Below are 15,650 nucleotides of genomic sequence, written 5' to 3'. Positions count from 1 at the left end.
CAAGATCACAGGAAAGATTTCTAAGGATAGAGGAAATATTGAGCATGCTTCTCATCTAAAGGAAAGGACGTGGAGGACAGGGAAGATCAGACACTTTCTGTACCTTCCAGATACACACAGAAAAAAGAAGCAAAAGACCTCATGTTCTCAAAAAATAACAATAGTAATTGAAGTGCCAAATTCTTGTGTGAACATAAGATCTTTAAGACAGTTTTTCACAAAACGGGGTACTTGTACCATCAGCAGTACAAGGACAAAAGCAATCTTCTTTTAATAAATTCTCCTAAAACGTATTAAAATAAATATACAAGTGGTAGATCAAACCTGTGATTTTATATATATTCTTTTTTTTTAAGGCAATGCTAAGAGAAGAAAAGGAAGCTAAATCTATTTAAAGAAAAATATTTAAGATAGTAAGGAGGTATACACATGACAGAAAAAAATAAACATGTGCATGAATGAACGAGTATCTGGGAAACTCAGCCAAGGCTGTACTCAATGCTGTTGTACAGTCTGAATTTTGAGCCAAAGGGATTGACATCAGCACCTTGGACAGTGATACAAACGTTCCAAGTCTCTAGGGGTACCTTACTGGAAGGGGCTCATCCTTCAAGTAGCTTCCTAACCCTCAAGTAGCCTCCACAGTGACGCTCAGACACCAATGTCACCAACCCCCTGGGCATTATTCCAGGAAAGTCAAGCACTCAGAGAGGAAGCTGAATGGTGTCTCACCTCTCAGGTTTTTATTTTAAACTTTCTTAGATGCATACAGAGCAACAGACCTGGATGGGACTTTTTGAAGACATAACACCTATACCTGGACGCCCAGTTTCTAAGGACTTTCCACTTTTTCCTTTTAATTTCATAAGCTGCCGACTTCTTCCTACTTGATTTATTCCTGGCTTACGCTATGCTTCAGGAAAAGCAGGACTAACACCTGGCATATTCCATGATTTGAACACAAGGAAATGTCACCAAGAAAGAGGAGTTTGAAGTTTTTTGTTTGTGGAGCATGATCACCTGGGAGTCCTAAGGTCTCAATTCAGAAGGTCTTTTGTGTCCCCAAGAAAAATTCCATCCAGAGCCGAAAAGCAGGGAGTGTGGTTGATGCTACTAGCTTTTCCACCAAAATTGTTGTCCCAGCCTCCCTTGCACTGAAGCATGGCCATGTGACTAAATTCTAATAGAGTGTAGGCAGAAGTGATGGGTGCCACTTCCAAAGCAAGACTTTTAAGGAGCAGCTTGCACCTCCTCCATACTTCTCCCCCTCCGCCCTCTGAATGTAGACAAAAACAAGGCAGTAGAGATTAATGGAGTCATATAAGATGGAAGGAACCTGGGTCCCTTAACCACCATATGGAGAGAGTGGGTGAGGTCAGGAACACCCATCTCAGACTATCATATGAATGAAAATTAAGCTTCCATTGTGTCAGAGCCAGTGTACTTTTGGGGGTCTACTTGTTACGGCAGGTGAATCTACCCTAATTATTAAAGGAGCTCAGGTGCCCTGCCCACCACACAGACCAACCAAGCCTGGCTCGAAGGTGGGGTCAGGAAGAAGAGACCTTCTGAGATTTTCATCGACTCCCCTGCCTCCACTTTGCAAAGCTAACTTAACTCATCCTTCAGATATAGTCCAAGAGCCACTTTCTCACAGAAGCCTTCACTGACTTCCAACTAGGGCCAAGGCCCACACCCGCAGGCTCTCACAGTGCACATCAAACACCACAGTTGCACATTACATCTATTAGTGTGATGTCCTAATGTTTAGCTCCCCACTGCATTTTAAAGTACGCATTTTTAAAAAACTCACAGAATGATACACTGCTTTGTACATTTTGTTGTGTGTAAATTTTACCTTAAAAATGACCAAAATCAAATATTGAATTCTGGTTAAATGATATGTATGCAGAAGCACTTAGGGGTAAAGTGTAGCAGTGTCTGCCACTTGCTTTGAAATGTATTAAAAATGGGTTGACAGCGGGGTACCTGGGTGGCTCAGTCAGTTAAGGGTCTGACTTCAGCTCAGGCCATGATCTCAGGGTCCTTGGGTTCAGCCCTGCGTCAGACTCCCCACGCAGCAGAGAGTCTGCTTGTCCCTCTCCCTCTGCCTGCCCCCTGCTCGTGCTCACTCTCTCTCTCTCTCTCAAATAAATAAATAATGTCTTTTAAAAAAATGGGTTGACAGAGACAAACAGATGGATAGATGTGTGATAAAACAGAACCGGTCAGATGCTAATTGTAGGATCTAGGTAGTGGGTATTATGGATGTTACTGTATAACTCTTTCAACTTTTCTATATTCAAAGTGCTTTTTTCACAATAAAATATTGGGAGAAAAGTTCAATGAGTGTAGGGACCATGAGTGTATTACATGAAAAGAATTATGCTATGTGTATTATATTTTATATTATTAACCATAATGCTCTATGATTTGCTTCTGTTTTAATTGCTACTGTGTCATGAATATCTTTCCCTGATGATAGACAGGCAGACAGACGAAGATAAGAGAGACCTCATTCTTTTGAATATATCATGGATATACCATGAGATATTTAACTTTCATATTATTGATGAACACTTGAATGATTTTCATTCTTTTTCTATTACCAATCATCTTCCATGACACATCTTTTACATAGACTTTTGTGCTGTTGGATTTGAACTTCTTTATGTTAGATCGATGTCCACCACAGCATACACCTGCCCTCCTCTTGCTCCCCACTCCATTACACACAGGACCTTCCATAGGCAAGAGTCAGGAATATAAAAGAATATAAAAGAATAAGAGACTCCATTCAAACGTCTTGGCATAACTTTTCAAAATTATTTGGGTCATATAAATCACAAGCACATCTGAAGTCTCAGAAGGCAGGCAATACTAGCATTAATTAAATGTTTATTGTGGCAGGATTTCTGGATTAGAAGATTCAGGTTTATGATGTAGAGAGTTGTATTTGTGCTCTGTACATACTTCATCAAGTACTTACTGTGTTTACCTTATAAGGTGCACTTATGCAATCAATTGGGGCAGTACGTAGTTGCCCAATTTATATATTTGGAGCATAATTCTATCTCCAGTAATCCCTTGAAAACCACAGAGTTTGAATTCTTGAAAAGTGTAATGGTTGGTAAAGCTGAAGACAAAGATTCAAGGGATCATTGAAAATAGAGAGTAAAACTCATCATACGAAAAAAAAATTTAACTCTGGATGGGGACCAGTGTTAACCAGACTTAACTGTGGTGATCATTTCACAATATATACAAATATTGAATCATTACATTGTATATCTGGAATTAATGTTATATGGCAGTTAGACCTCAGTAAGAATGAATGAATGCATAAAAAAATAGAGCACAAAGGATAAAACTAGAAAAACAAACATTAAATTATAAATGAGGAATACATTTGAATGCTCCATTACAAAAGTTCTAGAAGGCATCCATCTGTAAGTCAGCCAGACATGCCAAGAGCCCCTGCTCTGGCAAGATAACACTCCCGGGTAAACACTCCCACCTGTTCAGGAAAGTAAACTCTCCAAATTGTCCTTCATTTCAGAGTTTTTGAAATGGGGCTTACTTGTTTGGAACTCAACGGCCTTCATGCCTACTTCGCCGTGTTCTATCCCCACAGGTCTTAGCAAAAGGCATGTGTCACTCCCTAGTTGCCCCACAAACGATGACGGTGCTTAAGAGCACATTTTTGGGGGCCAGATCTGATCCAGCAGACCTGGGGGAGGAGAGGGGTGAACACATCACCCCAAAGACCAATCTCTCCCCTCTTTGCAAGGAGGAGAGCCACTACCGTGCTGTGGTGCGCTGTTTAAGCGGATCGATCTCTATACCTAGCAAGACCGCAGGATGTTCAAAGTAGGCATTCAAATACAAAAACCACATTAATTTAAAACCACAGTGGGCAACACTGGAGTTGCAAAGGATTACGCTCTGTTTTAAAGGATTATCAAGGTTTTTTGTGATTCTGTCTGGCTCTCATGACATACTGTTGTTCTCATCTGTGATTTGTTTGAGGCCACATCCCCAGCCTGGAATAGAAATCTCAATTATTGTAACGGTTTCCATGGAAACATACGATCTATTTGCTCTCATTTCCTCACTGTTCCCTGATGACCCATTCTCTCACTTCTCCACCCTCCTCCCAATCCTGATCCTTTCCATAGGATCCTTCTGGCACTTTAATTCCTCAATCAAAAACTCTCCAACCTATGTTGTCAAGTGACTGGAAAGGTGCAGAACTCGGTGTAGAGGATGCGAACCCTTGAGGTAACAAGGGCAAGAGTAAAACTGCATATTTATGTGTGTTAAATTAGGACATGGGAACCAGAAATATGCAAATTAAATGAACAGAATGGTTGCCTCTGGACCGCAGCTGCGGTGACCAGGCACAGAAAGGTGTGGATTTGGGTGGGAGCAGATGTCTCAATGTTTATCCTCTCAATATAATTTTAATTACAAGCCACATGAATACGTCACTTATTAAAAATATAATTTAATTTCTACAAACTCCCCAACAGGCCCATATAATTAGAACCCCTTCTTCCTTTAGGCCGTGTCCATCCTTATCATCACAGCAACCCACCCATGTTTGGACTCTAAATGCCCCCAGTCTTCCTAGCACTTGAAATCTCTTGACCTCACCCGTTTGTTTTATTCCTCCCTCGGCTTCTAGACTCCTTCTTTCCCACCCGAGGTTATGGCCCTCTTCCTTCCCCAACTTTCTTTCCAGCCTGGTCTAGATGCCATTTTTATTCATTTATCCAATACACTCTTACTGATCACCCACTACAAGGTTCTGTTGGATCTGCAGTGGGCAACTCTCTTCCCAGAATCCTTGACTCTCTATTAACCTTCTGGCTCACCAATCCTGCTAATCTCCCCCTCAGCTCAAACCTGCCACCCACTTCCCCATGTCCACACCCAGCTGCTCAAAGGTGCTGGCAAAAATCACACAGAGGCATGGACCACTTCTATCACCGACTTTAGAGATCTTCTCAGTAATCTTGCTGTGTATTCCTGCTGTCATTCCCATTTCATGCCCAAGCTCTGCAAACTCGGGGCCATCATTCAGATCCCTTATTCCTTCTCAGCAGATGACCGTGTGACCCACAGACAGAGAAAATTGTGCATTCTGCCCAGGCCCTGAATGGATGCAATCCATAGGCATTGGAAGTACCGTGGTGAATAGGACAGAGAAGGTCCCCCTCTTGTGGGGCTCAGTTCTTAGAAGAGAGACAAACCAAAAAACAAAACAGATACCATCTGGTGATGGCTGCTAGGAGAGAGCAGAATATAATGGGGAATGAATGCATGGCTGAGGAGGTGGTTAGGGAAGACTTCTCAGAAGAGGTGTTGTCTAGGTTGTGATGGGAATTACAGGAAAGAGCCAGCCATGCAAAGAATAAAGGAAATAGCATCACAGAAGCTCTAAGAGAGAAAGGAGATTTGTATGTTTCAAAAACCCAAGGACCACCCTGGCCAGAACACTGTGGGTGACAGGGGCAAGAAAAAGAAAGTCACCGGGCAGAGAACCCGGATCAGATTGTAAAGAGCAATGTAAGCCAAGAATGTAGTATGAAATTTATTTGATGTGATGGGAAGTCATCGGGGAGTTTTAATCAGGGGAGTGCCTTGACCTAATGGAACTTTGACAAAATGACTCGTGCTGCTAAATGGAAGTGTATTGATTACAGGTAACAAGAGTGAAAGCAGGAAAGCCAGTTAGGAAATTCTGCAGGAGCTCAGGGGGTATGCGGGTTTAGATTAGGGCTGCATTTGTGATGATAGAAGGAAGTCAGTAAATGCGTGGCCTGCTTTGGCAAAGGATCTGTTAGGATTCGTGAATGGGTTTCACACGACCAGGGGAGGAGCCAGGTAAGAACAACTCCAGGAAAAGTCCCAGACTGGGGGCCTGGGCTACCGAGATGGAGAAGAAATTTATATTTTTTGTACACTTGACTTCATGGTATAAGATTTATATGAGACATATTTGTGGCACACCAAGGGATTAAAAGACTCAAAACAACACTAAACAACTCAGGAATACTTATAACACAATCTCGACTTCAGTAAAACAGTGTCTCCTAGTATCTATAAAAGCATCCAGAACCAGTCTACGAGTCCCCGGGTCATCCTTCAAATCCGTTACTGTCTGAAAGGAATGGCTTCCATTCTTCGCTGCAAAAGTGATCTTTTCCAAAAGGCACATCGGATTGTGTCACTTCTCAGCTCAAAAACTTTCAATGGCTCCCCACTGCACAGTGGATAAAATCCAAACTTTTCATCACAGCTCACAAGGTTTTGCAGGATCAGGCCCCTGCCCATCTCTACAATCTCACGTCCTACAACCTCGCCATACTTATGACATTTTGGCCCCAACACCCTCTGATGGTCCCTAGAAGGTACCAAGCCGTTCTCTACCCTAGGAACTCGGCACTTGCTATTCTCTCTGCTGGCAACATTCATTCCTAGCTCTTGGCATGGATAGCTAGTTCAGGGTTCACCTCCTCTGATGGTCTAGGTGGATCTCCTCTTGATTTGTTTGTGGCCCACAGCACACTATTCATTTTCTTCACAGTTTTCGTTACAAACTGTAGCGTAGTGTCTGTTTCCTTTTTATTATCTCCCTCACTGGAATGTAAGCCCCATATGAACAGCAAATGTGCCTGCCTTGTTACCTGTCGTTCTGGAGTGGGTGCAGCCCCCACACCATACCGTACCTTGCCAAAGCTTCCTTTCCCGAGCACCATCAGGAAGTTAAAATCGGTCAGTTTCATTCGGTCTCTGTTCCCATTGTTGTCAAGTTTGGATATGGTGTTGGTCGTCTTTTCTTCTGGAGCCTTGGTCCCCTGGCTGATCTTGGCCCTCTGGCAGAGGAAGCACACAGAAAACATCATTAGGGTTTGAGGGTGCCCTTGGAAGAAGCCACAGGAACCTGCCGTGAGCTGTGGTTCCTGCAGGTCGCTCCGTCCCCTGGCCTGCATCTCAATGAAAAACATTGCCAACATCTGCTCTGCAAGCCCGAAACCTGGGAGCCACCCTTGATACCCCTGCTTCTCTTTTATCCATCATGCCTCAGCCACCATGGGGAAGAGTCCTTTCTTCCTCCTCGCTGTCTCTAGAATTCACCTGCCTTCCATCTTTACCACCACCTGTCATGTTGCACCTAGACAGCCCACCTTGGTTCTCGCCTCACTGGGCTTTGCATGCAACCAGAGTGAGCTTCCACTTCTTCATACCCAACCAAGTCACCACCTGCTTAAAATGCTTCAGTTGTGACTCCTTAGGTTTGAGCTAAAGCCCTTGGTGCTTTCACTGGTCTACATGGCCCAGTATTCCCCAGGTTCTTCAACCTCCTCACTTCTTGGACCTTTCCCTGTAATTCAGATTCATTCTCCTTTCACATCCCACCTCAGGGCCTTTGCACCTGCTCTTGCTGCTTTCGGGATGGCTATTGTCTCCTCCTTGCCAACCGAGTTCCCCTTGCTTCACATTTTCACTTCCCCAGGGGAGCCTTCCTTGATTGTCTGTCTAAATTAAGTGTCCCTATTTGTTTCCTTCATCAGTCTCACTTCCCATTTATACTGGATGGTAACTGTTCCCTTCTTCCCCCAACACACTGGAAGCTCTGTGAAGGTGCAGACTCTATCTCCGCAACTTCCCTAACAACTAACACAGCTTCCTGCCATGTGGATAAGTGGATGGGTGAGGCCCATGTCGGTCCTCAGTGCAGTAGGGCAGGGTCTTGCTGCTGTGAGCAGCAGAACAGCAACTCAGAATGGTAGCAGATTCCCTGCAATGACGAGATTAGAGGAGGTGAGCAGTGAAACCTGCAGCCGCCAGGAAGGACTTTGTTTCTGGAGTCGCCTCTAGGGTTAGAATCCTGACTCTGGTATGGATAAGTGATGTAATCCTGAGGGAGTCATCAGCTCAGGACACTCCTCCACCCAGACATCCCAAGCTTCAGCATCTCTCTCAGAGAAAAGGCCAAAGGCCAGAGATGTCCCGGCCCCTCTGTACCTTCTCTGATTTTGATCTCTTCTCCTTGCATTGCCCTGGCCTCATTGCTGTTCTCTGAAAGCACCAAATGCGCCCTTGCCCCTGAGCCTTTGCACTTGCTGTCCCCTGTGCCTGGAGTTCTTTCCCAGAGCTTCCTCACTTTGGGTAAGACGGCCTTTCCTGGGGCGCCTGGGTGGCTCATTCGGTTAAGCGTCAGATTGCTTTCAGCTCAGGTCATGATCTCAGGGTCGTGGGATCGTGCCCTGCATCGGGCTCTGCACTGAGCTTGTCCCTCTCCCTCTGCTCCTCTCCCTGCTCTTTCTCAAATAAATAAAATCTTGGAAAAAAAAAAAAAACACAGCCTTTCCCAATACCAATATGCAGAAGCTCTCAGCAATCCTCATTCCCCTTACTTATTTTTCTCCATATCTCTTATCACAATCCTACAAATCCAGGATTAACTTATTTCTCAATTCCTCGTCTTCGTCCTCACACTAGAACATAAGCTCCATGGGGTCAAGGATTTTGTCTCTTATTCTCCTTTCCCTGGTGTCTAGAGCGGTACCCAGCACAGAGTAGGCACTTACTTGTTTTTGGTGAATGAACATTTCTAAACCTGTTCAAGCAAATGGAGATCAGGACATGAGAGAACGTATCTTGGAGTTCTTAGCACTATTCCCAGCACATAGTAGGTGCTCAGTGAATGGCAGCTATTATAGTTGTCTTATTATTCAGTTGTCTTTTTTTTTTTAAAGGATTTTACTTATTTATTCCAGAGAGAGAGAAAGGTAGGGGGAGGAGCAGAGGGAGAGGGAGAAGCAGACTCCATGCTAAGCATGGAGCCCAACACGGGGCTCAATTTCAGGACCCCGAGATCATGACCTGAGCCAAAATCAAGAGTCAGACACTCCACCAACTGAGCTACCCAGCTGCCCCTATTCAGTTGTCTTTTAAAGACAGGGAGGAAACAAACATTTTTTCGGGGTTTTGAATATTGGGAAAGAGTCATTCATTCAAAAAATACTCATGGAGTACCTGCTACGTGCCAGGTGATGCTCTAGATGCCGGGGATCAATCAGGGAGAAAAACAAGCTTGGATGTTCAAAGAATCTACACCACAGCAGGGACTGGGGCCCCCACCCTGTGTCAAGGATATTCTGAAGTTCTCCAGGTAAACAACTTGATGTCAGCAGCAGAAACAGCATTAATGGAGCAGAAAGCCAGACACACTTGAAGAAGCAAACACTGTTTAGTCTGGCTGGAGCACAGAGTATAAGGTAGATGTGGCACGGGATGCAGCCCAAAGGCGAGAAGGACCAGGCAAACTGTCTTAAGAGGTCAGAGCTGATTCTGAGAGTGAAAGGCTTTAGGGTGGGGTCTCTGGGTGGCAAAGTCGTTAAGCTCCGACTCTTGGTTTTGCCTCAGATCATGATCTCAGACTCGTGAGATGGAGACCTGTGTTGGGCTCTGAGCTCAGAGAGAGGTCTGCTTGAGATTCTCTCTCCCTCTCTGTCTGCCCCCCCCAATAAATAAATCTTAAAAAAAAAAAAAAGACTTTAAAGAGGCCATGGTATGATCATATTCCATTTAGAAGATCACCCTGGATCCAGCGAAGAGACCCATTTGAAGGAGGTGAGTTTGAGAACCACCAGAAAGAAATGACCACAGTCATCAAGGTGCAAGATGGCGAGGCCCGACCTCGGGGTATCTGAGATGCAGATGGAACAAAGTGGATGGATTTGGAGGTAGACTCATCAGAGCTGGGTGCAGCCTGGGAGAGGGGGATAAGGGATGAAAGACGAGTCCTTGGCTTCTGTGTTGAGCACCTGGGAGGACAGGATGGTGGCACTTTCCACTCAGAGGAGGAGCAGAGGAAGGGCAGATTTGGAGGTGTGGGCAAGCGGGTGGGAAGAGCCTGACTTTGGGCATGCTGAGGCTCCCCCCTCCCCACACTGCAAGGTTGATTTCTCCCTCAGAACATGCATGTTCATTGTTGCCACTCCATTTGTGCTGCTGACAAAGCGTCCACCAGTTTTCTTCTTTTTGTAATTAATGTTTCACAAATTACAGTGGAGGGGCGTCTGGGTGGCTCAGTCAGTTAAGAGTCCGACTCTTGATTTTGGCTCAGATCATGATCTCAGGGTCATGAGAGCGAGCCCCATGTCGGGCTCCGTGCTCAGTGTGGAGTCTGCTTGGGATTCTCCCTCTCCCTCTCCCTCTCCCTCTGCCCCTCCCCCTGCTCAAGCGTGCACTCTCTCTTTCAAATAAATAAGTAAATCTTTAAAAATAAATAAAAATAAAAGTTACATTGGATATACTGAAATGTATAAATCTCAAGAATATAGTTCTATGAATTTGGACAAATGTACCCATGAACCCAAACCCCAATCAAGAGAGGAAACGTTTCCATCGTTTCCATCACCCTCAGATAGTTCTCTGTGCCCCTTCCCAGCCAATCCTGCCTCCCACAAACACCATCTCTGTTCTGATTTCTATTCCCATAGGTCAGTTTCGTTTGTTCTTGAATTTCATTAAATGGAATCACAGAGTGTGACATAATAAGGAATATATATTTGGTCTCTGCTCTTGGTTCCTGATGCAAAGCTTCTAAAACTCCTGTAATTTCCTGATAGGAGCATCTTTTATTCTAATGAGGAAACTCTTGGTGGGCTCCTGGATGGGGGATGGTCACCCGACAGACCAAACCACGATTAGAAGCTTATTACTTTCAGCCCCATCCCAGGGCTGGAGATCTGAGTTAATAATCGATCATGCCTCCGTGATGAAACCTCCATAAAAATCCCTAAACTACGGAGTTTGGAGAGCTTCCAGAATGATGAATCCCAACCCTGTGGGGGACAGAAGCTCCCGCACTCCTTTCAGACCTTACCCTATGTATCTCCTCGTCTGGCTGTTTATCTGTATCCTTTATCATATCCCTTTTACACAATAAACCAGTTCATAGAAATAAGCGTGTCCCTGAGTTCTGTGGGCCATTCTAGCAAATTATCAAATCTGAGGAGGAGGTATAGTGGGAACCCCTGATTGGTAGCAAGTCAGACAGAAGTGTGGGTGACCTGGGAACCCACCATTTGTGACTGGAGTCTAAACTGAGGGCAGCCTCTTTGGGACCCAGGCCTTAACCTGTGGGGTCTGCTCTAACTCCAGGTGTCACCTGTGAATTAAATTGTAGGGCACCCAGTTGGTGTCCACAGAGGACTGGAGAATTTCTGGGTGTGGGAAACCCACACATTTGGTGAAGATTTGTGAAAGTCTGACAGGCTTCCCTTTATGGGAGAAGTAGTCTTTTGCATCTGGTTGCTTTTGCTCATCATCCTGTTCTTGAAACGCACCCGTGCTGTTGCATGAGTCAGTAGTTTGCCCCTTTGTCTTGCTGTTCATTGTTTACGTTTATCCATTCTCCTCTTTATGGGCATTTGTGTCCTTTCCACTTTGGGGCTATTAACAAAGCTGCTGTGAACACACACGGTCAAGCTGTTTCGTAGTAAGATATGTTGAGATCTGAGTGTCTCTGGGAGAGCCAAGTATCCATACCCAGAAAGCAATGGCCTCTGTGGGTTTGAGACTGAAATGGTATCTGAGCTGGAGACAGAGGTGAATGTGTGTGTGTGTGGGGGGGGGTCACAGACATAGAGCCGGTGGTTAAAACGTGAGCTCCTCAGGGAGATCGTAAAGAAGCAAAGTGCCGAAGACAGAAGTTGTACTTCCTTTTTTGGGCCATATCTTTCCATCATCCCAAATCCTTACGTTCCAGCCCCCAAGTTTTTGCCCAGGCTGTCAAACACATTCCCGCCTTTCTCCCCGCCCTCCCGTCTTCCCTGCCTTAGGACCACATTTCCCACCTTCTTTGGATCCTGACTCAGTACCCACCTGAGCCACACACTGCACTCTCCAACCTGTGAGGATCCAGATCCTGACTGTTTCTGGTCCCCAGCCCTCGGCCTGGCCCTCAGGGGGACACCCCAGGTCCCAGTACAGCCTGATGGTGAAGCATGTGTAAGGGCCTTCAACTTCCCAATGTCTCCATTTGGCCTTGCTTCGTGGAAATTTTTTTTTCTGTCCTTCATGGAGCAGCAAGTAGCCCCCAGCTTCATCCCTCTGTCCTGTGAGTAAACTTCTCCCCTCTGACTTTGCCTCTTTTTTTTTTTCATAGGTCTAGGCTATAGACCTATGATGTCTGGGCCCCCTTCAAAGCTACAGTGTTTGTGTCTCCCCATGTAGGTGATAAGGTTTGTGTCTTCCCCTCCAAAATTTACATGCTAAAAATCCCACCCCACAAGGGTGATGGCGTTAGGAGATGGGACCTGTAGGAGGGGGTTAGGTCATGACGGTGGAGCCCCCATGGGTGGGATCGGTGCCCTCATAAGAGAGGCCCCCGAGAGGTCCCTCAGCCCCTCCACCAAGGGAGGTCTCAGTGAGAAAAGAGCCATCTAGGAACCCGGAAGGGGGCTCCCACCAGAACATGACCAGGCTGGGGCTTTGATCTTGGACTTCCCAAGTTTACCACAGTCCCCACCACACCCTACTGTCTGACACCAAGCTTTTCCCCCTCCTTGTTATCTGCCTGGCTCCTGAAAACATTTGGGTTTGTGACCCCGACACAGTGAACCTTTGAAGGACAAGAAGCCCATCCTGTGTCCCTCTGAAAGCCTCCTGATCCCCAGGAGCCTCAGGCCTAGCAGGTCCTCCATCAAAGAGCAAACATTTTAAAATTGAGGCCCAAATTAAAATGATCCTCTATCGGGCTGGGTTGGATATGTCTCCAGAAACAGGAATACACTAATGGTTGCCTTTTTATGTCTGCAATTTGAAGCCCTAGAAGTCGGTGCTCAAAGAGAAAGCAAATAAGACTACACTTCTGAGCAAGGAGCGCTGCCTCTTTCCAGACTGCACCGCAGTGGGGCAGAGGTGCCTCGGGACCCAGTCCCCGGGGCTACATTTCAGATGATTAGTGACGGCCCTGGCTTCAACTACAGACTCCTCTGCAATTAAAAGGGGCTCCTACAGGCACCCCAGTACCCAGCAGCAGAGGTGAGGCCTCAGGAGGCTTGGAGCCCCCACAGATCCCTCCCAATCCCCAACCGGCCCTTCCAAAGCCCAGAAGGAATATGGTCCGAGCTCTATTTATTCCAAGGGGGAAGCTGGTAATGACAACAATGGCCTGACATTTGAATGCTATGATGCGCCAGACGCCGTCCTAAATGCATTATCTCATTCGATCCTCATATAACCTTAGAAGCTAAGAAGCATTGTGCTTCCCCCATTTTACAGATGGGGAATCAAAGGCTCAGAGAGAGAAAGTAATTTGCCTACAGTCACCCAGCAAGAAAGTGGCAGAGCCGGATTCAAATCCGAGCAGCCTGGAGCTTGAACCACATGAATGGAATAGGGCTTCACTTGCACAGATGAGACGAGGTGTCCGGCCAAGACCCCCTGGTGCTCTCCTCTCTACACCTGGGGCTCCTTACCACTCACACCTGCAGCTCCACCTGCAGGCTCACATTCTGGCTGCAGGAGCAAGCCGAGCCCACAAGGTGCTGGCCAGGGAACTCTCCCAAAAGCAGCCACCAGCCGGTTGAGCTGGTGGATGATACTACAGTTTCATGCCCCCAGTTGGCACCCCCCAGGCACACATCCAACTCCCAGAGTTCTCCGGCGTGCTTAAACACCAGCTGCCCACGGTGCTAACCTGCTTCATGATACACACCTCTTCCCCTCTCGGCAATGACGCTTCCTGGGATCACCTCCCAAAGAAACTACTTGCACTTGAATCCTTATGGTCTGTTGCTGGGGAAACTCAACCCAGGATAATGAGCAGCTAGCTCTGGGATGGTAAAAAGTTGCTTAACCTTGCTGGTTTATTCATCCATAAAAGAAAAACAGGGATGCTAATAGTATCTACCATTCAGGGGTACTGCAAGGGTTAAATACACTAGTATTTCCGGAGCACGTAAAATAATAAATGGCCTAGAGGAAGCACTGTGTGATGTAAGAAAATTCTTAGACCGTCCGAAAACCCACTCTGAACCATCCAGAATGGAGTTTTCCCTTCACTGACCCAGAGACAAGCCCATGGTCAGGCAAAAGCCCGCCCCTCCCCACCCCCCAGACCGAGCCAACTGGAACATTCTGAAATACACCACGGACAGCCACCGCACCAAGCTCACCCTGCCGTGAAATTCTATTACCCCAAAGGCCAGCAGCTCGATTTTACCGTCACTCAGAATTTCTCCACATTAAGAGGCTTGAAAGTAATTTCTGAGTCATTCTGGGTGTTAATTGATTATTGCACAGGGATTACATTTCTCACGTTCAAGGTCACCTGAAATTTCTCTGTGCGTCTGAGAACAATTTTCAGTCTGTTGGGAACATTTTTTTTTTTTTTAATCAACAACTACGGTATGGAGCAATTATAATTCAGGCATAAACAAGCATTTGCGGGCTCTTGCTAGAAATAAACGGCTGCATTTTGTTGCGTGCAGATAAAACAGTCCTTTACTCCACGCCAGTAACTGGCCCCAACAAACACTATGTTCACGTAAGAACTGTTCTCCTTGGTGTCCTGAAATGTCACCCCGGCTGCCTTAGGATGGAAGAAATCATTTTGCAAACTGAGACGCCATTTTATACGAGAAAAGAGTGGCCTTGGTGTTTTTTTTTTTAATTTTTTAATTTAATTTTTTTACCCACGACCGTGCATTTTTAACACAGCAGCAAATGGGCACAGCTTCATCAAAAAGTTGAGGGAAAGAGATGGAAGGTGTTCTCTGGAAGGACTAATCAACAGTGTCCAGGTCTTGGCTCCACTGCGTGGGATGTCCTTTTACCGGCTTATCGGGGCTTGAGCCAGCTCTATGGGAATAACCTTCCCTTATCAAGTTCACTGGAGAAATGACTGATAAGCTCAAGGCCAATGTGTTCATCCCACTTGTTTCCAGGAAGGGATAGCCCCCTGGGTCAGACCCATCACCACTGGCTTTTGTCGCGGACACACAAGAGTCAAAACTCAAGTGCTATTTCTGTCAAGTTGAGGGGGAAACTAATATAAATCTTGGGATATAGGCCAAAATCCTTGCTAAGGCCGGCACAGCCCTTCTACTACTATGATGACAGCCTTACCTTGAACTCACCCCTTGCTCTCTCTCCTCTACCCACACTGGCCTTCTTTAAGTTTCACATAGTTGCTAAAGAAGTTCCTGCCACAGGGCCTTTGCACATGCTATCCTCTCTGAATGGAATTTTCTTTTCCCCTCTCTACTCCATTAACTTGCACTGTTGTTGCCTCAATGACACTATCTCCGTCCTCCTGTCCCCCGCTCTTATATGTTCTCAGAGTCAACACAGACCTCTCTTTTATAGAACTTTACCTGGTCATGAGTTTTCTTTTAGTTGCCTGTGTGATTATTTGCTGAATAACAATGATAATAATCTATTTCATTTTAGCTATTTTATACAATTTTTTCGGAGTCAGCAGGCCATCACTGTTTATCTAGAATTGATGATTTCCCATCAGACTCAGTATATTGAGTTTGTACAAACAAAATAATGTGTTTTCCCTTATGAAACTACTTTAAAATCACTCAATACACATGTAATGAAAGAACTCAAACTCATTT

The 15,650-nt window shown here is 45.6% G+C and overlaps 1 protein-coding gene across 3 annotated transcripts in view; it reads right to left on the bottom strand.

The window, feature by feature from the left end:
• PRKCB (protein kinase C beta) overlaps window positions 1-15,650 on the bottom strand; it is a 316,975-nt gene that overhangs the window by 76,070 nt on the left and 225,255 nt on the right. For all 3 annotated transcript variants that reach the window (XR_003607171.2, XM_028090400.2, XM_028090399.2), the window contains exon 9: window positions 6,735-6,881. Coding sequence is in view for 2 of the 3 variants with exons in the window: in XM_028090400.2 (XP_027946201.1) it covers window positions 6,735-6,881 (147 nt within the window). In the remaining variant the exon portion in view is untranslated. The remainder of the gene's footprint in view (window positions 1-6,734; window positions 6,882-15,650) is intronic.

The sequence above is a fragment of the Eumetopias jubatus genome, unplaced genomic scaffold, assembly GCF_037043125.1.
Source record: "Eumetopias jubatus isolate StellerSeaLion01/CBP00866 unplaced genomic scaffold, mEumJub1_p1.0 scaffold_12, whole genome shotgun sequence".
In the NCBI taxonomy this organism is placed as follows: Eukaryota; Metazoa; Chordata; class Mammalia; order Carnivora; family Otariidae; genus Eumetopias; species Eumetopias jubatus.
This window is presented reverse-complemented; position numbering and strand designations above follow the sequence as displayed.